At 42.0% G+C, this 26,492-nt stretch overlaps 1 protein-coding gene across 10 annotated transcripts in view; it reads left to right on the forward strand.

Moving 5' to 3' along the window:
• The first annotated feature begins 3,353 nt into the window (after positions 1–3,353).
• atp8a1 (ATPase phospholipid transporting 8A1) overlaps positions 3,354–26,492 on the forward strand; it is a 139,560-nt gene continuing 116,421 nt past the window's right edge. For 7 of the 10 annotated variants that reach the window (XM_036127392.1, XM_036127394.1, XM_036127399.1 and 4 more), the window contains exons 1-2: positions 18,516–18,618; positions 25,128–25,136. In XM_036127392.1, the coding sequence (XP_035983285.1) occupies positions 18,531–18,618; positions 25,128–25,136 (97 nt within the window). In that variant the 5' untranslated portion in view covers positions 18,516–18,530. Of the gene's footprint in view, positions 3,804–18,515; positions 18,619–25,127; positions 25,137–26,492 lie in introns of those variants that run through there. The other 3 variants (XM_036127396.1, XM_012879903.3, XM_036127395.1) reach the window with 3 other exon arrangements.

Below are 26,492 nucleotides of genomic sequence, written 5' to 3' on the forward strand. Positions count from 1 at the left end.
GCTTGAAGCATGTATAGTTACACCCAATTCTGGGTTCATTAAAGATTCAGTAAAGCTGTAGAATAGAAGAAAAAATAAAAACTGATAAAATCACTCCTGCTGTTTGCGTCTGACACAGATATCAGCAGCGCTAGGAATGTGGATAACTGGCTGAATGTGTCATTGTTTGGGCTGGGAATGCTATAAGACAGAAAACCAGAGCAACTCGCGCATAATCGCGAAAGGCAGGCTTCCTGTCACTGTTTCTTAGCAACCGTGGGAGCTAAAGAGCCAAATCCCTGTGGTGGTGGGCTGATGTTGAATTAGGTGGAGGGGAGGGAAAGAAAGCAAAAATCTGCCGAGATGCTTCCGTGGCAGGCAAACGGGAAAGCATGGATCTTTTTTTTTTTTTTTTTTGGTGTTTGTCGCTTATTTTTGGGTGCGATGAAGGTTGACCTTTTTGTGAAAACAACAGTCGCTTTGGATTCTGTAGGTGCAGACCAAATTTTCATTCGAACAACGTTATGAACTTCCACATTTTAAATAAAGAGGGGTAATAGAAAATCATATGCAGGTTTCAAAAAATAATAAACCCTTTATTACATATGAGCATTGTGCAAATATTCCATCCCTCTGTGGCGTGTCTGCAGTTCTCTCAAGCAACTGCAGTGGAGCTGCTGCTGCATAAATGTGGCCTCTGCTGTGATTAACATTTCAGCCGCAACGTGAATGGGGTACACAAAGCCATGCACGGCAGATAGGCAGCAGAGAAGGGGGGGGTCGTCGCAGCTCCCTCCCTTCATATTTGCATACGGGTTGCTACCCGGCATCTAGCTTCAGATCGCCCGGCCGATTCACGACGAGGTAGTGGCACGCTGGCGAGGGATGAGACGAAAACCCGAGCAAATCACCTGTGGATTAGATCTGCTGCTGAGCCCGTCTCCAGACCGTAATCGCATAATGACACAACGACTGATAGCGGTGTCTGCTTATGGCTGCTTAGTGTCGTCGTTGTGGTCAGCATCCAGGTCTGCAGCTGTTTGTCACAAGCACCTTAGTCAGGAATCCCACAGCGATGTGTTTGTTTCTTGGAAAAGATTGTTCAGCTAGTTTATTTAGGACTTTTGCATCATCATCATCATCATCATCATCATCATCATCATCATCATCATCATCATCATCATCATCATCATCCATAAAGGTGCCTGACTAAGCTAAGTTTTCTGCAACAGCTCACATTTAATTGTACAATCAACAACCCTAACCTGTCTCCATATTGAAAAAAACATGCTGTTTCAGGTTAAAAGGGGTATAAATGTGTGCTTTTGTGCTTTTTTTTGTCTCTCTTGTTGTGTCTCTGCTCTGTCTTCTCTAACCCCCAGTCGGTCGAGGCAGATGACAGTTCATACCGAGCCCGGTTGTGCTGGAGGTTTTGCCTTCCCGCTAATGGGTGGTTTTTCTTTCCACTGTCGCTTCGTGCTTGCTCAGTACGAGGGATTGCTGCAAAGCCATGGACAATGCAGACGACTCTCCCTGTGGCTCTACGCTTCTTCAGGAGTGAATGCTGCTTGTCGGGACTTTGAAGCAATCAACTGGTTCCTTTATATAGGAAATTTTTGACCAATCTGTATAATATGATTGATTTTGACTTAGTAAAGTGCCTCGAGATGACATGTTTCATGAATTGGCGCTATATAAATAAAATTGAATTGAATTGAATTGAATTAAAGGTCGGCAGTTTAACCAACACTTTCTTCAAAAAGGTTGGGCCATGGTAATGTGCACAGTCCAACATTAGTTAGTTGGCTAACCAACCCTCGCTATATATTAGATGGCTAACGCAGGCCTGGGCGCTCAAGAGCACTGCTGTGCCGTGCCGTCTGGAGCCCGGATAAAGTTGGGAGTTTAAGTGAATAAATGTTTAAGTACACGATCAAATATGCATGTTTTAGCGGTGTTTATTTTTTTATAAGAACTTGGTGTTACATAATGTAGAGCTGCGCTCCCTCTTGTGCATCTGTGCTCTCTGTTTCCAAGACACTAGATGTGATGCTTTTTTTTTCCATCCCCCTTTGTTGTCCTGGGTTCTCTGATACGCGTTTTTCTTTATTCATCCCAGAGGTTTCCTGCAGAATTTATGTCTGCAGAATGCAATGAAGATGGATTTCGTGTCTGATGAAGTATTTAAAGTGCCGATTTGACTGTTATTCTGTTGAAAGACCCAGTGACTACGCGTTACCGATTAAATGCCCATTTTTTTGTATTGATAATGTCGTAGTATTTCAAAGACTTCATGGTCCCATGTACTCCAGGGTATTTGGAAAATAAACAGGCCCCCAGCATCACACATCATCCGACATACCCAAAAGTGAGCACGAGGGGCTTTCCCTTACCTTTTTACTAAAAAGATACATTTCAGATTCATTTGACCAAAGCACACAGCTTCAGTTTGGACAGCAAACAGGTTCAAAATGGAGGCAACCAGACTTTGGCTCAGTCACTTAGGCCCACCCAGGAGTGTTTGTCAGTTCTGGCGGGTTGCTCAAGTGTGAGGCAACAGAACTGACATACATTCCTGGATAGACGTCGAAATGTTTTCAGAAAAACTGAGTGAAAGCTCAGCAAACTTGGTAAGTTTCTGTTTGACATATGGTAGAAAAGAAAAAGCTTTTTTTCTGACATCCCTCCTAAACAGCTGATTGTCATTTAGACAGCGTATAATGGGAATTGCTGATACTTCATGATCTGAAGATGAAACTATTTGACACAGTGAACATTGGAGATTTCTCTTAGAAAATATGAATGAAATATAAATATCAAAACATTTTGAGACATGACTCAAAAATTAAGACAATAAACAATAATTTTTCAAATGAATAAATGTATTTGGAATTAAAGGTTGGATTTTTCTAAAGGTTATCAGTTTGAAATTACTACTACTACAACTATTACTCCTACTAATAATAATAATCATTTAAAACTTTCAATAAGCCTTATTATGATACCTTGATAATACAAGGTTTATAGATTACAAAGTGGGCGTGTCTGGATTGTATTTTTAACGTGAATATAAACATCTATCGATATTTCAAACACAATCATCAGCGATGCGCCAACTCCCAGTTTGTAAACAAGTGCTACTGCAGAGGGGGGGAGGTGTTCACACCGAGCGGCAAATTTCTCAAGAAACTAAAAATATTTCTGCCTCAAACTGAATGGGTCACGCTGGTTAACTCAACACCGGATGTTTTTTTTTTGTTATTATTATCCAGGGGTAAACTGAATTATTTAAGACACACGCATAGACAGTAGACAGTTGTTTTGGTTTAACCTCCCCCTGTGTGTCCCACCCCCCCCCTCCGGCTTTGCTCCGGTGGTACGGTCCGTGTTGTGAAGCGGCGCCGTGTCTCTCGCTTCACTTTGGGTTAAGTCCGCGTCCCCCTCCCCGGGAAATGAAGGCGTGCGGTGCTTTGGTTCTGGCCGTGTGACACCAGGGGGATGCTGGAGGGTTTGTGAGCCGAGCCGCCGGGCTGCTGGAAATCATGTTCCCCTCGGCAGCGGCGGAACTGAACGGAGGCTGCTTCCACTCCGCCCGCCTATCTCGTTAAGGAGCGCGGTCCGCATGAGAGAGGCTCCTCCGCGGCATTCCAGACGGGCTTCCGACATCGCTTGACGGCTCCACGCCGCCTCCTCCGCCGCCGCCGCTGCAGGGAGCACAACCTACGAGCTTCTAGCCGCTTGACAGGTGCCGTCGCTCGGCTCTTCTCGGAGAGAGATGCCGCCCGTCCAGAGGACAATGTCCGATCTTCGCTCTCGGGCGGAGGGTATGTAGACGCAGCTCTAATCCGCTTTATGTCTCCGAGAAGGCGTTTCTGGCACTTTTTTTTTATTATTATGAATATAATATGGCGAAAAGCTGCACGAGCTGACGTCAATACTTCCTAAAACTAAATAAAATAAAATAAATGTATGGTTGGAGTGAATGTGTCAAAACAGATCCTAAAGCGAAAGAGGAGATCGTCTGCTGTTAAGCAGTTTTTAGATGCTTGAAAACTTGTGAGATGATCACTCTGTTCACTTTTTTTTTTTTTTTTGCCGCATTACTAAACAAACTTCAGTTTACTGATATATTGGGGATTCTAAGATAGACCGAGATACTGTGGTGCATGTTTGTAAATTGAGTGAAACGTGATTAATGGCTGGCCTAAAAGTTCCCCAGATTAAACCAAAGTCCAGCGATTGAGGGTTCTTTCTTTCAGAATACCTCCAGATTGAATGGAGAGGGTTCGCCGACATCAGATTAGCCATTCTAACGCGCCATCGCTGATATAAAAGCGGTCTCTCCGAGCCCAGTCCTCTGAGAGGTATGGCCCTGCAGCTTTTAGATGCATCCCTGCCCCAACAGCTCCAGGGGTTGCATTACCTCTTCAGGAAGTTCAGGGTGTCATCAGCTTTGGGAAAGGCCATAAAATGAGGCCTTTTATTGGATTCAGGTGAAAACTGGAGGACAGAAGCGAGCGAGGAGTTGAGTTTCAGAACCCTGACTCCACCGATGTTCTGGCTGTAAGTCGATGGACTGCTGGAGGGCCCCTGGGACTGGCCTGTCTCTGGCTCCATCTCGCTGCCTCCACAAAAACCTGAAGAAACGTGAAGATGGTTTGCTGCGGTGTTAGTTTTAACACTGCACAAACGAAAAGGCAAAAATTAAAACTCTATTCTGGTCTCACCTGACTAGAACACCCTCGACCACTAGCTCACATCAGGGTTTTCCGTCCCAACCCCAGGCTGCCCTACATGCTTTAGATGCAGCACGCCTGATTTCTGCTGAAGGCTCATTAACAGACTTTGGCCCAGTTGCATTTATCTGAATCTGGTGTCTTAAAGCAGGGAAGCATCTGAAACCTCCGTATAGACGTGTCCTCCCACCTGAGCCGTGGGTCTCTGCAGCTCCCCCAGAGACGCCGTGAAGCCATTTCTCTGAACAATGCTCCACCGTGTTCAGTTTAGCCGGACGGCTGAGCATTTGGAGGTTTGTGCTCTGTGACACACTCTTTCAGTGTAATGGTGCAAAATACATTAAGGGGTGTGTTTTGTTAACCTGACTCCGCCAAATGGATTTGCTCCGCATATCCATCTGGAAACCTTCCGTTGAAGTAATTTTGGGAAGGGGCGAAAATACTGGTTAGCTGATTGGCCTATGTTGGTGATAGACGGGCCAAATAAACCAATCAGATCAACGAAGCATATGACGTACTAACAGCGACGACGGAAACACAACCACAAGCTCTTGCCGAAACCAGTCAGGAGAAGAGCAAAAACATCTTTTCCTCTGAGAAAAGCCTCCAGAGCAGTGTTTTGCTCTTCTTTCAGTGAAGAAATACTCTGTAATTCCAATAAAACTTCCTCGATAGCCACGCTAACGCTAGTTTCATCGGCTGAAGCCGCCATGTTCTTTAGACTGAACTGTCGCGCTTCTCGTTGCGTCACACCTCAACCCGCCTCAAAGCCAACGCTGATTGGACGTTCGTTTGGTGAACGGCTCCAAATTTTCTTTAACGGAAAGTAGCCAGACTGATCTGCGTGTGAAACCTTGAAAGCTCGTGAGATCAGGATGGTCTCACGAGGCTAGTGTTTTGTGACGTGAAAAAAAAAAAAATTCATAGAATGACTCCTTTTGGAAGCCCTTCCAGTCTGAACCACCTATGTCGTTCACCCAGCGATGACTAGTGATGCTGGGGCTTCTCCAAAATGTGTGCATCGGCTGAAAAATACATTATTTTGTGTTTCCAAGTGAACCACAATGTGCATCCTCTTCATCTGTGAAAGGTGCTCGGTGGATTTGAGTTTTCGGGCGCGTCTGTTTATGCAGGAGCTCGCCTCCTATAGCTGCGGCTCAGCCTGGCTGCAGGAGCACGGTCAGTGTCGAAGCCCCAGACCCTCCAGGTCGCCGTTTAAAAAAAAACTATGCTGACCTCAGACCTCTCAGGAATACATCTCTGCTGATCGATATCATACCCTGTGATTTATCACCCTTTCCTGCGTTTTTTTTTTTCCATTTTTCCTTCGCACCAAATATACAGTCGGCACTGATGTGATTTGATTAGGCTCCCAGTTTGATTTATGCGCCGGCTGATTCTCCAGTCTGGCTTATGGCCGTTGAGGGTATTATTTGGCTGCGAAGCAACTAGCTAGCCCCCGTTGAAGGGCATTTAAATGGATTCCTTGTAAATAGTTTTCTGTGTGTGCTTATCTCTTGTAATGCTGTGTGAATAAGCCTTAAAAAAAAACGTGGACACCTAAGGTTTGGATTAAGAAGGTGAATTACTGTGCAACAGGTTCGAGGTAAAGTCGAAGCACTTGTGAACTCCACGCTTCTTTCGAACTCTCCAAAGCACAAAATACATTTCTTAGGGTCAATGCAACTTGATTTACGAGTATCGAGGTATAAAAAGTTGTTTGCAAGCTGCTGTAGATGAGTTACAATAAAAAAACGTGACCATGGTCATTAGATCGTCATCGTCCGACAAGATGGGAAGACCACTTTGTGTTTGTGGATGATAAATATGACCCGTGATTGTCCTTAAGGGTGAATCAAGAAAAACTCGCGTTAACCAGCGTTAAGGCTTTGCAATTTATGCGATAATCAAGAAAAAAAAGGGTCCGTCTTTGCATCACATGACGCGTTCCGTGCAAAGGTCCTGTCTGCAGAGAAATGGACTAAAATACTCACTGCAAAAATATATCTAAAAATAAGTAAAAAGTTCTTAAAGTTAGTGTATTTATCCTTGATTTGAGCAGGTAAATAAGATTATCTGCCAATGGAATGAGTATTTTGACCCCTAAAATAAGATAATTAGACATCCTGCATTTGAAATAAGATGATGGAGATGAATTGTTCCTATTTTAAGTGCAAAAATCTTATTCCATTGGCAAATAGTCTTATTTACCTGCTCAAATCAAGGACAAATGCACTCATTTTAAGAACATTTTACTTATTTCTAGTTCTGTTTTTGCAGTGCTGCTTCAATTAACTAATATTTCCAAAAGAGATCAGTGTAGATATTTGTGCTTAACAAACTTTGAGCAGCGATCTAAACCGTTTATAACGGTAGAGATGCATAAGAAACCCTTGGTAATGGCAAAGTGTGGCTACATACAGAAACTTTAACCTCAAACACACCTTAGTTACTGGAGTTGCAGCTTTATGTTTTAGAGTCTTGCTAATGACATAATAATGTGATTCAAAAGCGCTGAAGCAATCGTTGCGGGACCCTCTTGGAAAATCAAATACATTGGAGGAAATATTCACCTAGAAATTGTACAAAGCAGAAACAAGCTAGTTGTCGCTAACAGAGAAAGCCTGCAGCCAGCACTGCTCACAGTTTTCACCAGTGCAACATCTCTATAGCCCCCAGTACGGCATGGCAGACGTCGCAGACCACAAGTGGGTGTGTGCGAGACTTCGACGTCGAAGGTGGACTTCCTCGGCACCGTCAACGCACCACAGCAGGAAGCGTCAGCACGTTCAGAACTGGTTAAACCGTTTCCAGCCCAAGCTGAGGGACGCTGCAGAGCAGAACCCGGATGCCATGCAGTCTTTGCATGCTGAGGCTGATTGCCTAGCTGCCAGCGCTACAAGATATTGGAGTTGGAATCTATTCACCCGTCTATCAACGGCTAATTCAGACGAGAAGCGGTTCCCAGCTTGATAATTGCCAGGCTCATATCAAGTGGAATTTTTTTTCCCACCTCTATTTATTACTGTTTTAAAGTTTAAAAAAAAAAAAAATCCTGTAATTCCCTTTGACTGCTTTTGTTCAAAATACTCTGACGTTGTCCCAACAGATGGCTAAGGAAGAGACAAAACACTCTTCCAACAAAAAAAAAAAAAAGTGTTGTTGCAAGAAACTAATATAACAGTTTTGTCTCTTGGCTTAGAAACGTTAACTTAGAGGTGGACAGATATTCTGGCTGGTGATGATGAAAATGGACTGATTGTCCCAGAACAATTGGACAATCAGTCCAAAAACTCCAAAAGCTCAGATGTTTTCTTTATTTTATTTCCAAACCGCACTGATCTCTGCCTTGTTGCGGTTAAAAAAAAGGAAACCTTTGGTGTGGCTGCGCTTACTGGGGAGAATCAGGCTCGACGGGTCCCGTCTCGTTTAAAAATGAGAGGGTGTTAAAAAAGGAAGCCGGAAGGAAGCGCAGAAATGTAAGGATGCCTGTGGTTCATTCGGGCTGCGAAAAGGCGAGAGAGAGCGACACCGATAACAGGAAGGCTGGAGGACAGAAAATGTTTTTTTTTTTATTTTTAAACCTGATGGATCACGTTGAATTTATGTCGATAGTCCTTTGAAAATCTCACAGTTAAGGAGCTGCATTATCTAGGAAATACACACAGATTGCCGTTTTACCATTAAGTGGCATTATAATTGTCTTTATCGCTAAAGCCAGTTTGAAATGTCAAGTACTTGTTCTGAAATAATACAACCTTGCTTTACAGCAACACTCCTCTAATAAAATAGCATCATTTTGCCTCAATTCCTAAAATAAATAAATGACTACACACAGCAGGACGGATAGAATTTATTTTTTTTAATATATTACAGCATCTAAAGAGAAATCATAGTTGGCCGTAATGTGTATGAGCAGGACAAAGCTTGGCGAATGGGCCACAGATTTCTGCTTTGTGCCGACATCTCATCAGAAACGGTTGCTATTCTATAGGCGGCCTAAAACGCTGCTGCTGGTAGAGTCCTAAATAATTTAATACCAAATATAGATTATTCTCCAAAACTGTTGACAACGTAGCTGCCGCAGTCTCAAGGATAAAAAGCATTAATTATGCAGCAGCTATTGCTCGCGCTACTTTTTACTTTTTACAAAGAGCAAACCTTTCCCTGCGCGCGAGTCTGATTATGAAAGCTCCCATCCGGCAAAGGGCAACCCTCTGCCAGCCTCGCCACCTAATCCATCACAGGCCCGTCGGTCAGCTCTGCGCGCTGCAGGTCCGCTCGGCTGTGGGCGTGACGCACAAACCGATCAGCGTCCGACTGGACTCGTGTGTCTGGAGCACACAGATTTCCGCGGAAGCTTTCGGGTGATTGATATCTGCCTTCCTCGGTCCGGATGGAAGAAGCTGACAAATGCCGCCGACGGTTAAAACGATAGGCGGAGGGGAGCGAGCATCTGGTTCGCTGTCTTGGCTTGTGTCACGCCGCTCTGCAGAGGGGTAAGGGTCGCCCTCGTGAAGTTTACTCTGAAGGCGGAGACAGGCCGGTAAACCCTGCTGACAGACGGCTGCTGGTTCGCTGCCACTGCCAACGCGCCATTTCTGCAAGACGCAAAGTAATCCGCTGCTTCTTTAAGCCCTGTACCTCTCTCTACCTGCCTGCCTGTCTTAAGGTTTCATTTCCAAGTGGAAGGGAAGCAGGATGCCCCCACCACCCCCACCAGCATCTCAATAACACCAGCTAAGCCTCAGTCTGTCTGAATTGTGGTATCAGCATGAAGGGAGACGTTGGAGGGGGACAGGCTTCTCTCTTTTGGAGGGATCAAGAGCTACCTGTGTGCCCCGCGGATCACCGGCTGATAATAATTTATCAAAAGTCCAACACGCCGCTAAATCCCTCGTCTGGGGGGCTGCCAGTGTGATATCTCTGGTCCCCCGCCGGGCCTTCCTTCTCTCGGTGCCGGCCCGGGACATGTCCTCTTCACTGCTTTCCGTTTAGCGTCCCTTTCCTCCATTGGTTACCTGCAGCCGATCCAACCTTGTGATTTCTCCGGCTACTCTGTTTCTGTCACTTCAGTGGTTCTTCTCTGTGCTCAGCCGCAAACTGTGCACTGGAGGGATGTGAAAGAACCGTTGTGCTGGTGCGAAGACAAAGAAGCTGCAGTTCCTCAAATGTGGAGAAAGCAGAGACGGCTCCAGACCCAGTTTGGTCTATGATACCTTTTTGAACTGACTGCTAGTTTCACTCTGTTGTAGTTTGAAAATTAAAAGCCAAAGGTCCTTTCTTCAAAAGGGCAATAAAATGCTAACTAGTTAAATGGTTAACTCCATATATTCTCTCTTTTTAACTTTTGCACGTCTTATGACAGGCCTCTCAGCCCTGAGCGAGCTTTCGTAAGAGATTACCCATGGACAGGGCAACATCGGTCTGCTGGGATCCAATATTTGGAAAGCAAGCTCAAGAAAAGTGGTCTGAGAATCTTGATGGTCAAAAAAAAAGTGTGAGAATTACCTGTCAGTAACTGTTCTCCAGCAATAATTTCCTACAGCCCTGCTAGAGATGCGGTGAGAAAAGGGCCAGTTTTAACTTGATCGAGTCTGACTGATCAGCCAGTTGAAAACTGAAATATTACTTCTTCTTTTCTTCCAATCAGTGAGCACACCATGCAAAGGTGTTTTAAAGTGAATCCAGAAGGACCAGACGTAAAGCTATTTCTGAGAAATCTTTTTTTATGACATCTTCACACATTCAGGCTTGGAAGCAGCGAGCGAGAGCAACGCTTTCAGCAGAGAGGAGGAAGGCTGACCGTGTTACATCCAAGAGGCTCTTTTTTTTTTTTATATCCTTTTAGACTTTCAACTTCTGTCTGTGAGTTGGGGAATATTGGCAAGTTTTTTTTGTAAATCTCAGATTAAGTGTAGAGATCTATTTTCACCAGGAAACAGAGACTGCTGAATTTGCTATTCTTTGATATGAGACGCTAAAGGGAGTTTAAAATGTGTGTCCGTAATCATTCTGTTGCTGAGCAACTGCTGTCTCACAGGTGGCTTGACAATGCCAACGTTAAAAATGGACTGCTTGTGGCAGGAAAGTTAAGAAAAAATGTTTTAAAGCCTTTCTTTCATATTATATTAACAGTTCTTACGGAACAAATGGGAATTTGCTAAAATTAGTTATCGGTAGATCGAATATTTCCAAAAGCTGGAGATTGGGAATTGTCTCTGACCTTCCGATCAATACATCGCTAGTGTTCTGAAATATTGTGGTTTAATGGTTTGAGTATATTTTGCATGCACTAGCTGTGTTAGTATAATTACTTCAGGTACTTTCCCATGCTACATGGTTCAAAACAGCCGTCACTTGTTTGCAAACCTATTGCGCCGGGGTCGGCCAAGGTGGATTTTGTTTGCGATCCCGACTTTCTGAATCTCTGGAACCTTTCTGCCTCTTGAGCTGAATTGGGTGATCCGCGGATCTTAGTTCCATCATCAGCCACAAAAGACCCTCTCAATGGATGCCAGAAGGCTGTGTAATCCTCTACGTCTGTCATTACAGCCTTCAGCTTTAAAAGCACCAGAAGTCCGGACTTACTTTTGGATCTGAACGATGAATTGATCTCATACAACGGACCCCAAACCACGTTGGCCTTTTTTGCGGGTTGTTGTTCTGATCCGCGTGCCTCTGTGTGGCTCCGACATTTTGGCACAGCAAGACAATACTAAAAAAATCTTCATGTGCAGGAATACAGCCGGCGAGATGGTGGTGGGCCGGGGAGGGTCAGATGAAGACGTGTTGGCAGGCTCTCCACAGGAAAGCAACACCATCAATGGTGGGGGAAGATGAAACCCCTCCCGTCCTTGAAATGTGTGGTATTGCTTCATAAGGCAGATATAACTAACTAACATTAACAGATGACCTACTCTGAAGCTTTAGGCCCTGAATCGATTAGACAAGTATGGTATTCACGTATAAACGTGTCCTTCGCTGCACTTAAGAATGGTGCATGCGCCCTGCAGACGTGCACCATCGTTTGCTGATGTTTCTGGCAAACAGGCGCCTCACATGGGACACATCAGGTCAGACGCTGGCCTAGATTAATTATCAGCTGCCTCCTCATTATTGCAGCTCTCTATAGAGAGCCTGGGATGGTAACCAGATGGCTTTTCTATTGTTTTTGTACCTTTTTTTTTTTTTTGGTAAATTTTTGGTAAAATGTCCAATATATTACATATTTAATTACAATATTAGGTTTTTAAAATGAAAATGCCTGACTGGCGGAGGTGTTTATATAAGGCAGTATATTCCTCCCTTTCACTTGATCTCTGACCGACGGTAGTTTACGCGGAAGAACATCTTTTCAGGCAGCATGAATGAACAGCCACAGTATTTATCTTTTATGGTTGAGTCCTGCCAAACCGGTCGGTCAGACAGACGACACCAACTAGGCTGTCATTCCTAATCAGTCTAATCCTGCATCATCAACATGACCGCAGGCTCGGTCTCTCGTAGGCATAGGCCGGTATCATGTTCTAACTCTTATGATCAACTTGAGTAAGAATAGTCATAGTGGTATTTGGCACAAAGCTGTTTAACATGATGTAATTGCCTTAATAATATTCTTGTTATGCAAAAATAAGTGTTTTTGTTTTACTGTTAGAATTATGCACAAGATATTGTTTTGGTTTTGATACATAGAATTATTTTCTAAAGGATTGTAATGATTATCATTTTGTAAATATTTAGAGGAGCGTCATTAGAACGAGGTTGCTTTTTAAATCATCAGTGAAAGTGTTATCTCTGGAAGATTCAGACAAGATGTGTCCAATTAGCTTTGACCTAATTAACTTTTCATGAATCTCTGGCAACAGAACGGCTTTTTTTTTCTTTTTTTTTGCAGCAAATCTTTGTCGTTCATAACTGAGCACAACCGGAGCACATGATGATCTCAGGTTCCTGCGATGGGTTTCAGTGTAAAGTGCTAATTGGCATTTATTAGTATGCTAACAAGCTGTTGCTAAGATCTGCTCAACGTCAGCATTTCACCATGATCTATATTTAGGATGTTGGCAGGCGCTTGTTTTAACCTCGCAGATCCTTCAGGACCCTCAGGTTTTTGATGCGATGCGCGGGAATAGAAAGATCAGCGACGCGCAGACAGCGGGGCTGACATTTGAAGCGTTTCGCACCTCGTATCCCGTTTGCAGGGATCTGCGACGTGTATGTCATATTGCTCTTGCCTTTTGATCATTCAGAAAGTCCCCAGAGTAGAAAGCTCTCGCCTCCCCGTAGATCCCTCCCTAAGCTCAGCCCGGGCCATCCCTGTGATGTCACTGCTAGACCCAGCTGCCTGTGTTGTCCCCGGACTTTCCGTCCCGCCACAGTCGGCCTGAGCTTATCAGGAGCCAGATGGAGCCAAACAGGGTGAGGGGATTAATCCTGCAGCTGCCCTGTTGATGCTGTTGTGGATGCCGGTTAAAGCATCGAGGTCTGATGTGAGTCTTAGGAACGTAGCTCGGATTGAGGCAATACCTATAGTCCCCATCAGCCCTGGCTGCCATTCACAGACAGTGAAAAGAGAGGAAGGGAGGATTTCTTCCCTGAGACGTTGGTGTCCGTGAATAGACTGCCGCCATAAATAGGCTTCTCTGTCCACTAAAATATTTATCTAGGTTGAATGCATCATGTAGAGGGCTTTAGTTAGTGCAGCTATAAAGCTGTGTGTTATGTCAGGCTCACTTTGCAGACCCATAAAGAGATTGTCCAGCTTTCGGACGAATTTGAACTCGATAACAATGCTAATATAGCCTCAGTTTAGATAATGCAACTTTATTTATAAAGCAACTCTTTGGTAAAACAATACTGTTGACCAAAGAATTGTGCACCGACTTAAAAACTCATAAAATGCACAAATGCTCTTGCAAGCAGAAATAAAATAAAATTATGACCAACTAATAAAACATCAGAGCAAAAAAACAAACTAATAAAAAATAGAATAATGACATCATGTCAAACTAAGTTAAAAGCCGAGGAGAAAAGAAAAATGTGTTAAGAGAGGATTTAAAAGCAGTTGATTCGGCCCGTCTGATTTGCGATGGCGGCTTATTCCACAGTTTGGAGGCAGCGACTGAAAACGCTTGCTCACGTCTCAACTTCCTCTTAGGACAACCGGCAGTAAGTGATCTGCCGACTTCAGTGAGCGTGAGGCAGCATACGTCGGAATCAGGTCGAACACATACGGAAGGGCAAGACCATGCGAACATTTCAGAACAAATAAAAGAACTTTAGAAGCCACTGTAGAGATGCCAAGACAGGAGTGATGTGTTATCAGTTAAAAGGCGTGCAGCAGCGTTTTGGACCTGTTTAAATAAAGACTGGCTCAGCCCCACATAAAGACCATTACAGTAATCTAAACGAGTCGTAATAAAGGCACGAGTTATAATCTCAAAATGATGTCATGAAAGAAAAGGTTTAACTTTGGCCTATTGTCTCAGATGTCACAATAAAAGATGATTGATTACTGAGAAGAGTAAAAACTGGACTTTATCATGACTTTGACCTGTGCATCAAGTCTATGATCATTGTTAAGTGTCACACCCAGGTTTGTTATTGTCTGAGTCAACTATTCTGATAAAGGACCCATATCAGCATGGACTTTAAAAACATTGATGGGTTTAAACAATAATACCTCAGTTTTGTGTTTGTTCAATGCAAATAATTCTACAATGTCTATATCACTTCAGCGATACAACCCAGAAAGTGAAATACGGAGCGTTGCTTTCCCTGTGTCAATGGCATATAATTTGGCTGTCGTCAGCATAAAAATGAAAGTCAATACCGTATTTACTGAGAATTGAGCTAGGAGGGAGTAAATGGAGGCAAAAGAGAAGAGGGCAGAGTATGGAGCCTTGAGGTGCCCCACATGAAAGGGGCGCTACTGATGACTCAACAGAACCTAGACAAACAAAAACTTATCTCCATTAAATCCATTAAATAAGATTTGATCCACCCTAGAGCAACACCGTAAATGCTCACCCAGCTCTCCAGGTGAGTTAAAAGGATCTGATCCGCTGTGTCCGAACGTAGCAGTTAGCTACGTTTACGTGGACAAAAGTAGTCGGAATAAAGGGCTGATCGAAATAAATATGTGTAATGTAAACACGACAATTAGAAGACTTTGATCAGATTAAACTCAAATCGGAATGAAATTGTATTATGAATGAGAGGGGTGATTTATGCCGACTAATAATCCGATCAGAAAGGGAATTTTGAAATGGGCCTAAAGTTTTTTTTATTTCTGTGGAGTCCAGGCCAGGCGTTTTAATTAATGATTTCACAACTGCATGTTTTAAACTGGCTGGTACATAACCATTGTTTTCATCTTACCTCTATGCATATTTTTTCTTTTTAGTGATTTACAGCGTCTATTGTTATTTTTCCCAGCTGCGGCCTGGCTCGTATTCACTTGCCTGTTTGGCTATGTGTTGCTACCGCTCTACTTATTATTGAGTAAACTCTGAGTGAGCCTGATGCTGTCCAGGCAGACGGGTTCAGCCACATTTTATTGACCAGCCTACTGACCTCTCAGGCTTATCAGTTCAAACCCTGTGTTTTAGTGAGACTGGCCAACATATATGGTGTTCTCTGAAATTTATAGATGCACCTATCTGAAGAATTAGGCATTTGTTACCATATGCAGGGCTGGACGATATGGCCAAAACTTATATCAGGATACATTTCTTAATTTCAGTCGATACAATATAATTACGACATCGATGTAAACGAAATAAAAGCCTCAGAAAGACTGCAAAGAATGTCCACAACTGATGCCTGTACAAAGTTATGACAATTATTTTGCCATGTTTCTCTCCTCCAATATAACATTTTAGAAACATTTGCTTTAAAAAGTAAAACACAAAATTACATAAAACCCAGGACGTCAGTTATTGACAAATGCTATAATCATAGACTGCATTGTATATTTAAATATTGGAAATGTCATATCACCTTTATTGAATAATGTTATATCATGATATATATTGATAATGAATGATTGACTACTCCTATTGGGAAATACTCTTTAGTTTATATATTACCTTTTGAAATAAGAGGGGAAAAAAAGCATTTAGTAAACTAAAATGTATTATCTTTGCAGCTGAAACAAATATGTTAGAAAATGTTTTTTTTAAATGGTTAAAATCAAGAGTAGGTTCAATAATTTTCAAATTAGAATAAAATTAAATGAATTTTCTGTTTGGAAAAAAGGGTAAAAATTAATAAGAAATATTCAAAAGTATTGCAATAAATAGTAAAACTAACAGTTTTCTGCTTTCATTTAGACTTAATTGTTGTGTTGTTTGCTTATTCTTCCATATTTGATTTAAAATCTTGAGGTTTGGGGCAGCACTTCTGTGACGAACAGTAAACCTTTGATTTCCAAAAAAAAAAGAGCATTAAAAACCTTAGATAATATTAATACACAGTTTATCTAGTCACGTATGTTTACATTTAAAGTAGTTGATTTAGTTTTTACATGCAATGCTCAAAATAAGTTGTCAAATTATTTGCAGATGCCTAAGCTTGAATGATGATCATAGGTGGAAAGAAAATGATAAATTATGAATAAAATGTGTGTACGTTCTAAGTTAAATAAGTGTATTTTACTTGTGTGAGACTAAGGGATAACTGGATGATGGTATTCTATTTAAGTAGTCTTGAAATTTCACAAGCAAGAAAACTTTTTGCAAAATATTTAAGTGAGGATGATCAGTATTTATGAGTTTTCGTTCATGTTGTTGCTACTTTCTCTATTGGAGAGATTTTGTATATTTTTGTTTTCGATTTATGGGATGCATGCTGACACAGGCCCAAAATTGTTCATTGTCATGTCAGATTTAGATGTAAAATGAAGTATTACATTTAAACCCAAATCTGCCATGGGCACAATTTAAGAATTCTGGGCCTAGCTGCATCGGAATGTAATGCGTAAAATAAAACAGATCTGAATTGAATCACGGGTTCAGCTCGTCACTACCGAATTACGTCACTCCTCTTACGTTCTCCACCACAGGCAAACTTTTACAAAAAAGGAGAAATTAGCCATTACAGCTTTCTGCTAGTGTCTACTGTGACATTTGCACTTTAAAGACTTTAAAACGATTATATGGGCCGTGAGCTGAAGGGGTTCATAAAGGGGGGGCCGGTTGGCCAGATCTATGCTTAACGAGGTAATTGGTTGTCGTTAATCCTGCTTGTATTTACAGCCAAGTCAGATATAATTTCTGTTGACCTGAGCTCACACATGGTCCCACGGCAAATCTGGTTTCTTTCTAGTTGTCATATATGGACATAAAGACATCTTTTTCTGTACACAATCTCTCCTTGTAACACACAAGAGCTTCTAATTTTTATTAGTACTATGTCTTGGTGGAGCTTAAATATTTATACTGACCGGAATTTGTGATTTTTAACAGGACCTTGTCTTGCTAGACGCTGTCTCTTTTACAAACAGTAAGTTGCCCAGCCTTACTACACTGACTGGGGGGGGGGAGACAAGCATGTCATAGTCGAGTATTCTGGACAGTTTTTCCCACCGGGCTCCCTGTCCAAAATATGTCGCCTCTCGTGACTATTGTTCCACCAGTCTGCATCTTGGCTGACACAAGCAATAATCCTGACATCTGGACTGCATCCAAACATTACAACTCTCAGTGGCATTGATCCTTCCCCAAGAGGCTTTCCCTTCGGAGCTGTCTGCCACTCCTCTCTGCTCCCACTGAGCTTTATTTAGCCCCGCAGAGTGTCTGTGGAGTTTTAAGTTACTTAATATAGTACGGGACCATAATAATAAAGCCCAAGGGAAGTGTTTTGTCTACTTCCCTCTCTTGTTTTCTTTATTGCGAGCGGAGTGGTGTCGTGACACGCTGGAGTTTGTGTAGCTCGCGGGGATAAAAAGCACGGGGTTGTTAGAAGCAGCGTGGCTCAGTATGCTTTACACGGGCTCTTGTACAACCTGGGGACTTGAACTGGACGTCAGGAAAAAGAAATCGTTCAGAAAATCTCTTCGGAGAAAAAAAAGCACATTTATTTTATCTTTTATCTTGGCATCAGTTTTTGCTTGAAAATATGAGCGCGCTTAGATAGAAATGATAGGATTTCTGTTGCGTTTTAGATCCGTACTTGCAGTATTAGACCACTCTGAGGGTTCCACTTCTGGTTTCTCCTCCGCAATCCAATTAAAGTGTTCAACACAAAGCTTTAAATTGGATCAGATGTGTAAGAACAGTTGCTGCAGCAGAAACCTGCTGAAGATTCTAGAGACATAGGTGGCATAAAATAACCTGCCGGTGCTATGCATCATGCTAACAAGTTAAGTCATTGCTGTTTGTTTTGTTTATGCAAAAAATAAAATAAAGAACTGTTGTATTTTCTACTTCGCAGAAAACATGGGTTGTAATAAATACCTCTGTGTGTTTTGCTGTCTAAACCATTAGCCCATCCTCCTGCAGGTTGACTCCACCTGCAGAGTCTTGCGTCGTGGTTTGCCAAACCTAGTCCTCGTTCTACTTCAGAACCTCAGACTGCTCGTCATAGTCGTACCTGGATTTGTTGTAGTGGCAGATTAGAGCGGTCCTCCAGCTTTGAGGAGATGCTGCTCGACCATAACTGCTAAAACCAGTGCGGGCATCTCTTTTTTGTTGTCTTTCCTGTCTTTCTGCTACACTAGTGAATTTGGTATTTTTTCGCGATGGATTTCTGCTTCTGTTGTGAGCGGTAACGTTGCTTTTGTACGCACAAATCTCTTACTGAGCCGTGCCTATGGACAGCCGTACAAGGGAGTTAGTTGTCAGTCACAGGAAGTCGTCAAAGACGCCACAGGAAGCCACAAATACTGTTGAGGAACAAGGTAGAAATCTAAAACTATAATGTATTTGTTAATGAGGATCAAAATCGGACACAAGCAATACAGACTGATAAAGTGCTATACTTCTTTCTGATTTGCACGTATAAAGTGTCTAAATGTTAAATATGCATATTCTGTGTATGTGCAACACAATCTGCATTTTACATTTTATAGTGGCTTACTGCAAATCGGCAGAAAATGTTTTTGAAAGGTTGCAAACAGCTAACCAAATAAAATTATGCATCAGAGAACAAGAGAGATGATCTATTATTACTATCAAGTCCGACAGGACCAAGCCTAAGACATAATCTGTTTTACATTCTGTTTTTCGCTGTTAGCTCTGTCCAGCAAGCAAAAGTAAAACTCAGCCTGAGGTGTACCGTCTTCTGCTCTCGTACTGGTCCGCTTTATTTGTCCTAGCTCTCTCCCATGGCTGTTTTCAGGGTTTTTATCTCTGTATCTCTACCGCTGTGTGTGCATTTAGTCCAGATCAGAAAAAAATCAACAACACTTTGGAAACACGTCACATGTCAATTGGGAAAACAAATCAAACTGGAAATCCATACTAATATGGACTGGGTAACATATTAAAGAACTTAAAGATGTCTCATTAAAATTAAACTTATCAACTCACTCAAAGCTTTATCCGATGTCACTGAGAAAGTGTAACAATTTGCTGAAATGTCATTGCAACAAATCAAAATGGCAATCAGTTTGTATGGCCCCCACGTGCTTGTATGCATGCTTTGCCAACATTGGGGCATGCTCCTTGTAAGATGACGAATGGTTTCTTGGGGTATCTCCTCCCAGATTCTGACCAGGGCAGCACTGAGCTTCTGTAAAGTCTGAGGGGCAACCTTGTGGCGTCAGATAGGTCGAAACATGATTTCCCAGCCATGCTCCATTGGGTTTAGGTCAGGGGAGTATGTAAGCCAGTCAATGGCATCAGTTCCTTCATCCTCCAGGAACTGTTTGGATACGTGTGCTACATGTAAGCGGGCATTATCACGAACCAAGAGGAACCCAGGACCCACAGTACCAGTAAATGGCCTAACAATGGGTCCAAAGATTTCTGAATCAGTTTGCCCCCATCCCTCCAAAACCGATCATGCTTAACAATGTTGCAGGCTGCATAACGTTCACCGCAATGGCACGTATTGATGTGCCATCTGGGTGGAGTTGGACTGGCTGTGCAACCTCTTTAGGCTGCAGTAGTAGCCTCATGCTACTACTAGTGACTCTGAGCCTGGTCAAATGCAAAGCTACTGAAAAGCAGTCAAAACAATGAGGAGGGATGATGTCTGTGGCCTAAAACTGTAAAACCATTCCTGTTTTTGGGGTCATCCTATTGTTGCCCCATTTAGTGCACCTGTTAATTTAATTATCACCAGTACAGCCAACACTGATTAAGACAACCAAGTTTATTTCTATAGCACATTTCAGTGGCAAGGCAATTTAAAACACGAATAGAACAGTACATGAACAGAGCATAAGAAAAGAAAACATAGAGGAAAGTACATTGCAGTAGAATCGAGAGGAGCTGGACTACAGACTTATTCTAATGTTTCAGTTGACTACAGCAGTTTAAACGTTACATTAACATTCAAAGGCAACTCTAAACAAGTAGGTTTTTAACATTGATTAAAGGGAACTCAGGGTTTCAGCACTTCAGGAAGTATTCTCCAGATAACTGGAGCATAAGAACTAAATGCTGCTTTTTCGTGTTTGGTTTTGGGAATGCAGAGTAGATCTGAGCCAGAAGACCTGAGTGGTCTGGCGGGTTGATACTCTGACAACAGATCTGTAATGTATTTTGGCGCTAGGCCATTCAGTGATTTATAGACTAATAGAAGTATTTTAAAGTCTTTTCTCTGAGATACAGGGAGCCAGTGTAAGGACTTTAGAACTGGGGTGATGTGCTCTACTTTCTTAGTCTTAGTGAGGATGCGGGCAGCAGCGTTCTGGATCAGTTGCAGCTGTCTGATCCAATTTTTCAGCAGTCCTGTGAAAACACCGTTGCAGTAATCGATTTGACTGAAGATAAATGCATGGATTTCTTTTTTTGAGATCCTGATGAGACATTAGACCTTTAATCCTGGAAATGTTCTTCAGGAGGCAGAAGGCCGACTTTGTGTTTAGATGCTTTTGGAGGTTCAGGTCTGAGTCCATCGCTACACCCAGATTTCAGACCTGATCAGTGGTTTCTAGCTGAAGCAGTGTGCTAACTCTTGATTGCTCCTCTTTTGGCCCAGAAATTATGACTTTATTCAATTGAAGAAAATTTTGCCACATCCATGCATTGATTTCTTCTAAGCATTTACTCAGTGCTTGAATGGGTTCATAATCACCTCGTGACATGGTGATGTAGAGCTGTGTGTCGTCTGCGTAGTTATGGTAACTGGTTTTTGTTTTTTATGACCTGAGCTAAAGGGAGCATGTAGATATGGAATAGGAGGAGACCCAAGATAGACCCTTGGTGAACCTCACATTTATGATCTCTGATGAAAAGTTACCTATTGACACAAAAAAAGGTCCCCGTCCTTTAAGTAGGTTTTAAACCAGTCAAGTGCTGTACCAGAAAGGCCGACCCGGTTTTCCAAGCGCTCTGACAGGATGGAGTGATTAACAGCGTTGTATGCAGCACTCCATTCCAAAAATACCAGCACTGTGGTCCTTCCACAGTCTGCATTTATATGGATGTCATGAAACACCCTGACAAGGGCGGTCTCTGTACTGGTATTGGCACGGAAACCTGACTGGTCATTGTTAAGAAGGAGTTTAAAGGAGCAATAAGCCATAATTCAGTTTTTAGAGACTGGGGGACAACACCTGACAGAAGGGGCGTGTTTATTATAAGTCAAATCAGACGTTATGATAGGCAAAACCTTTATAAAGAAAACTGGGTAGAACATCGAGACAGCAAGAGGAGGAACTTAGCTGGTGTATGATTTCTTCTAAGCTTTTGTAATTATTTGCCAGAATTGGGACATTTTGTCAAATTCTAGTTGGTGAGAATTTTGGTACTGAACTTGATAAGGATGTACAGACTGCCCCTTTAACGGTTCGGATTTTCTCAGTAAAGAAGTTAGCAAATTCATTGCAGGCCCTGGTAGAGTGAAGTTCAAATGGCACAGTCACAAGAGGGTTTGTTAACCTTTCAACCATGGCAAATGATTCATGAGTATTATTAATATTTTTGCTGATGATCTCAGAGAAGAAAGGTTGAGTCCGCCTGTAATAGCGATGAAGTCTCTTTCTGGGTCATCTTTCTAGCTATCTTTATCTTGGGTCTTGCATCCTGTGCTGGGCTTATCATTTCCTAAATCTGACATGTTCTACGATAGACAGGGGACTGAAAGTTCAAAAGGACAGGAAGCAACTTTGCTTTACATGATTAAGCCTTCCTGTTATCTACTGCAAGTCTTGCTCTCTGTCTCTCTATCAACTGGAATGAGCAGCAGACATGTAAGGACATATCGTAGAAAAAAAGCTTCTTTTTTTAATTATAATTAATTTATATGCTTTCTGACTTTAGTTTTTTTAAACACCCCACTGATGAAGTAATTTATGTCTAGGTCCAGATGGATTTGATAACTGCAGACGAGAACTATCCAGCTGAATAACCTCCTTTTTTAAAAATTGTTTCATACCAACCATATTTGAAGAGAGATTTTTACTCAGATTGGGTGCTAAACAGCTGCTAAATTGGGAAGTTGAAACAGGTCGAAGTTAAATAGGAGCACAACCAGCAACTGGTGCATTGCAGCACTTGCCCTACCCCAGTAGCCTACTCCTGCTGCGAAGGCTCATTCAGAACACAGAGGTGCAGCATCAGTCACGTATACTCACTCACATGAGCTGCTTCTTCACAATGGCCTCATTTTGCTACGATGGGTGTTGTCTTTTCCTGCCCTCGAGCGTTATGAACAATATTTTATATTAGGTTAGATTGTTTAAAGAAAGATCTCCTGTGCATCATACCTTTTTTAAAGACTGATTGGGAACAATGCCTAAACTCTTCAGCAATACTATGCAATGCTTTTTAGATGGACCCAAATATCTCTTAGCTCTTGAATTTAACGTGAACCTTTTTTTCCATTTTAAATGCACATTTTGTACCTAGTCTGTTCTCGTGTGAGCAAAAAAGAAAAGACACAACCTTTTACTCTGCTCTTGTTGTATGGACACTGTTTTGCCCCCCGCGCTAATCCAATAAACCACCTTTGCTGATCTGACATCTTGCGTAACAAGGTCGGGATAACCACCCAGTGTTTTCCCTGGTGACCAAATGATTACAAGGGGCCATTTATTTTTAGCCGGCGAACACATGCTGAGAAGAGAAACTTTCCAGATAAGAGTTGTCCCTTACTTCTCGGTGTGCTAAACTAACCAGAGCTTAAAATAACAAGGGCTGGAACAGGAGATTTGGCGGTTGCGTAACACGAGTTGGAAAGTGATAAAGGTAAGGCGAGAAAGTGAAAGAGAGCACGCAACGGTGAAAGTCGAAAGGTTGGCTTCAGAGGCGCTGTCAGTCTTCTGTCTTGCTTCCTTGACGTGACATGAAGGGAATACTGCGGAGCCAGCTAGGGTTACAACTGGGGCATATCATGTAGTGTCTCTGGTTACAGCATCTCAGCACCCTGCAGGTTGTTGTTGTTGAAGCCATCTCTCTTTATTCGCATTACCTTTCCTTTTCCTACTGGGGTTTCCTATTTTTGTACTTTGTCGAAGCTAAACCTATATCTACTAACACCACTACGAGTTAGCATGTGATCTGCACCATCCTGATTGACATTCATGAAACTTTAGAGTCAGGCTCATGACTTGAGAGTTTTGCTGGGGCTTTCCTGGGTCTCTCCTTGGTGCCAATCCAAACGTCTGAATGAAAATACAACAGTTAAGGATTTTTTTCACAGCACTTGACCCTCCTTTTGAAATAGTCAGGACTACTATATCGTTTGCAGTTTTTAATGTGAACTACTCTGCCTACTTTTCAGAAGCAATAGTTAGGCAGCTTAGTTACATCTAAGCTCCTGTAACTATGAAGAAGCCAAAAAAAGAGTAAATGTCAGGTAAAGCTTGATCTAAGCATTTTGTTATGAATAAGTCAATTAATAATTAATTAATCAATTGATTATTAATTGTTATTAATAATTAATAATAAGAAAGTGGCAGTGTTGGAGACCTAAACTACTGAAAAGTTTGATGTTTCAATCACAAAATTCTGTGTATTTTTTTGGTACAGACAGACACAAATATGTCCTTAGTTCTCCTGAGTGAAAGTTGTGCAGACACACCTTTCACTGCAGTTACAGCTTCAAATATTTCAGGCTATGTCTCTACAAGCTTATAGCTTGGACCCCTACAGATGTTAAGTTCAGTCAAACAGATGCTGTCTGTAAGCAGTAAATGTTGAAGTGTTGCCATGGAATGGAGTCTGGACATTGACTGGGCCGTTCGAACACATGGCTCTGATTTGAGCCAAAACCATTCAAGTAAAGCTGTGTTTTTATGTGTAGGGTTGTTGGAAGGTGGTACCTTCACCCCCATTTTCTTGTCTTTTCAAGAGGAACTGTGGTTTTCTTCCAGGATTTCCTGTATTTAGCTTCCTGCGTCTTTCCATCTAATCTCACCGGCTTCCCTGTGACTGCTGGAAAGTATTCCTATTGGCATGTTCAACGGTGCTCTGCGAGATGTTCAAAGCTTCAGATATTGTTTTTTTTAATCTAACCCTGCTCTCTGCTTTTTCCTTGGTCTTCATGAGGCAGTTTTCTTTAAATCCATGATCTCTAACAAACTCTTGAGGCCTTCAACTGAATTTACACTGAGTAAAAATTATGCACTGGTGGACCATAATTACTAATTAGTCAATATGGTACACCGGTAATTCAGTAATCCATTAGTAATTGACCTTAAGAGGCAATTGATTGTGCTGGGTTTTAATTTAGGGGTGTTGGAGTAAAGGGGGTTGGAGAAAATGCATGACAATCTTTTCACATTTTTATCGGTATGAAATTTTGAAAACTATGTGACATATTCTTGCCCTATCGCAATGATGCTCTACTTTTTATTGGTCTATACCATAAAAATTCCCAAAACTACAGTAAAGTTGTTGGCCGTAACTTGACAAAATGTGGAAGAGCTTAAGCAGTATGAATACTTTTAAATGTCACTGAATGTTTTGTCGATTGTCCTGTCTGTCTCTGTGTTGCCCTGCAATAGACTGGCGACCTGTCCAGGGTGAACCCCGCCTCTCGCCCATTGACAGCTGGAGATAGGCACCAGCAACCCTCGTGACCCCATGAGGGATAAGCGTGTTAGATAATGGATGGATGGATGGATGGATGAATGAATGTTTTGTCAAGTGTCTTTATATGAAAAAGCCAATTTCTATTTTATCCAAGGCCGTTTACTCTTTAATGTGTTTTTGAAGGGCAGTCAAATATGCTTATGTGTACCTTTCATTCTGTTTTGCTAACGGGGATGCATTAAATTTTCACGGGGGTCACAAGAACGAACAGGTAAAACGCATTCTGACTAAACGCATTGAAGTATGAGCTTCTTTTTTTTTTTTTTTTTTTTTTTTTCCCCCAAGTCAGCTTTTTCACGATGCGTCTACTATCCTAACTGCATGAGAATAGCAACCTGCAGAACAGTGCCTGCTCGCCTTGTGTTAGCCTTGCTTACAAAGTCAGATCCTTGCCAATTTTTGATTGGCTCCTGGCCAATAAAGAAAAATGCTTTACACTACCTGCATGAGCGTCCCTGCAACCTACATGCTGCCCCCGTCGTGCCTCAGTAGGGTTGTCTTTCCTTGCAGAGCATCCCACTTTGTTGACCTGAGCGGGAGGCAGGGAGCAGACCAGCGCCTTGTTGTTTCAGGGACGGAGGGAGAGTTTTACCCATCCTTTCAGAGGGTTTCCCAGTAGAAAACAGCTGATTCTGCCAGAGAAACTGTTTTATTTGTAGAGTTGAGAGTAAAAACGTTTATTTTTTTTCTTTTAGGGACTGAAACAAGATATTTTTGCAACTTTAGTTATAAAACCAATAAAAAAAAAAAAATCAAACACTAGGCGAAAAAAGCCTCTTCACTGTTGTAGTTTCAAATCCTCCGACTGCAGCAGCTAATCTCCTCACATAAGATCTCTGCGATCTCTGCAGCAGGATGTCACACTGGACAGGAAATTCCCAGCGTTAATCACGCATTTCCAGCAACAAACAGCCGTCTGATTGTAAGACCGCAGTCTTACAATCTAATGTAGGCTTTGTATTGTGTTTAAATCAATCAGACTACAAGTTTTTTTTTTTTTATCTTCCGCTTTAATGGGTGCTTCAGAAAGCTATGAGCGCTGGAGATCAGCTGAGGTACACAAGCCTCCTGTGGAAGGAAGGAAGGAAGGATCAGCCTGGCATACCACGTCCTCTCCGTGGTATTCCACAATGCCTTTGGGCTAAACTTAGGTGACCATGACTTAAAAACGCTGCTATTCTTAGTGCTTCACTGCTTCTTTTTTTTTTACTATGGGTGCTCAAAACAGATGGCCAATGTTCATGTTAAAAGTTTTATCCTAGAGACTTGCAGAGTTTTTTTTTCTTTCTTTTATTTATCTACAGTACTTCTGGGCATTATATTGAGATGTAAAAAATATCGAGGGATATAAGATGAGAGTATATAATTTGTAGTGGGAAGGTTTATGTTGCGTTAGAATTAACATTTTATGTATTCCAGTAGGTTGTTTTTCAGCCGTTTCTCATATTCGTCTGTTAAAAAAATGCGACTGTGAGACATTTGGGATAAACCTTTGATTCAGAGATGCCTTTTTTAATAAGTATTTTATGAAGGGAAAAACATATCGAGATAAATATCTCATATTGGC

Source organism: Fundulus heteroclitus, chromosome 23 (genome assembly GCF_011125445.2).
Source record: "Fundulus heteroclitus isolate FHET01 chromosome 23, MU-UCD_Fhet_4.1, whole genome shotgun sequence".
NCBI classification, from domain to species: Eukaryota; Metazoa; Chordata; class Actinopteri; order Cyprinodontiformes; family Fundulidae; genus Fundulus; species Fundulus heteroclitus.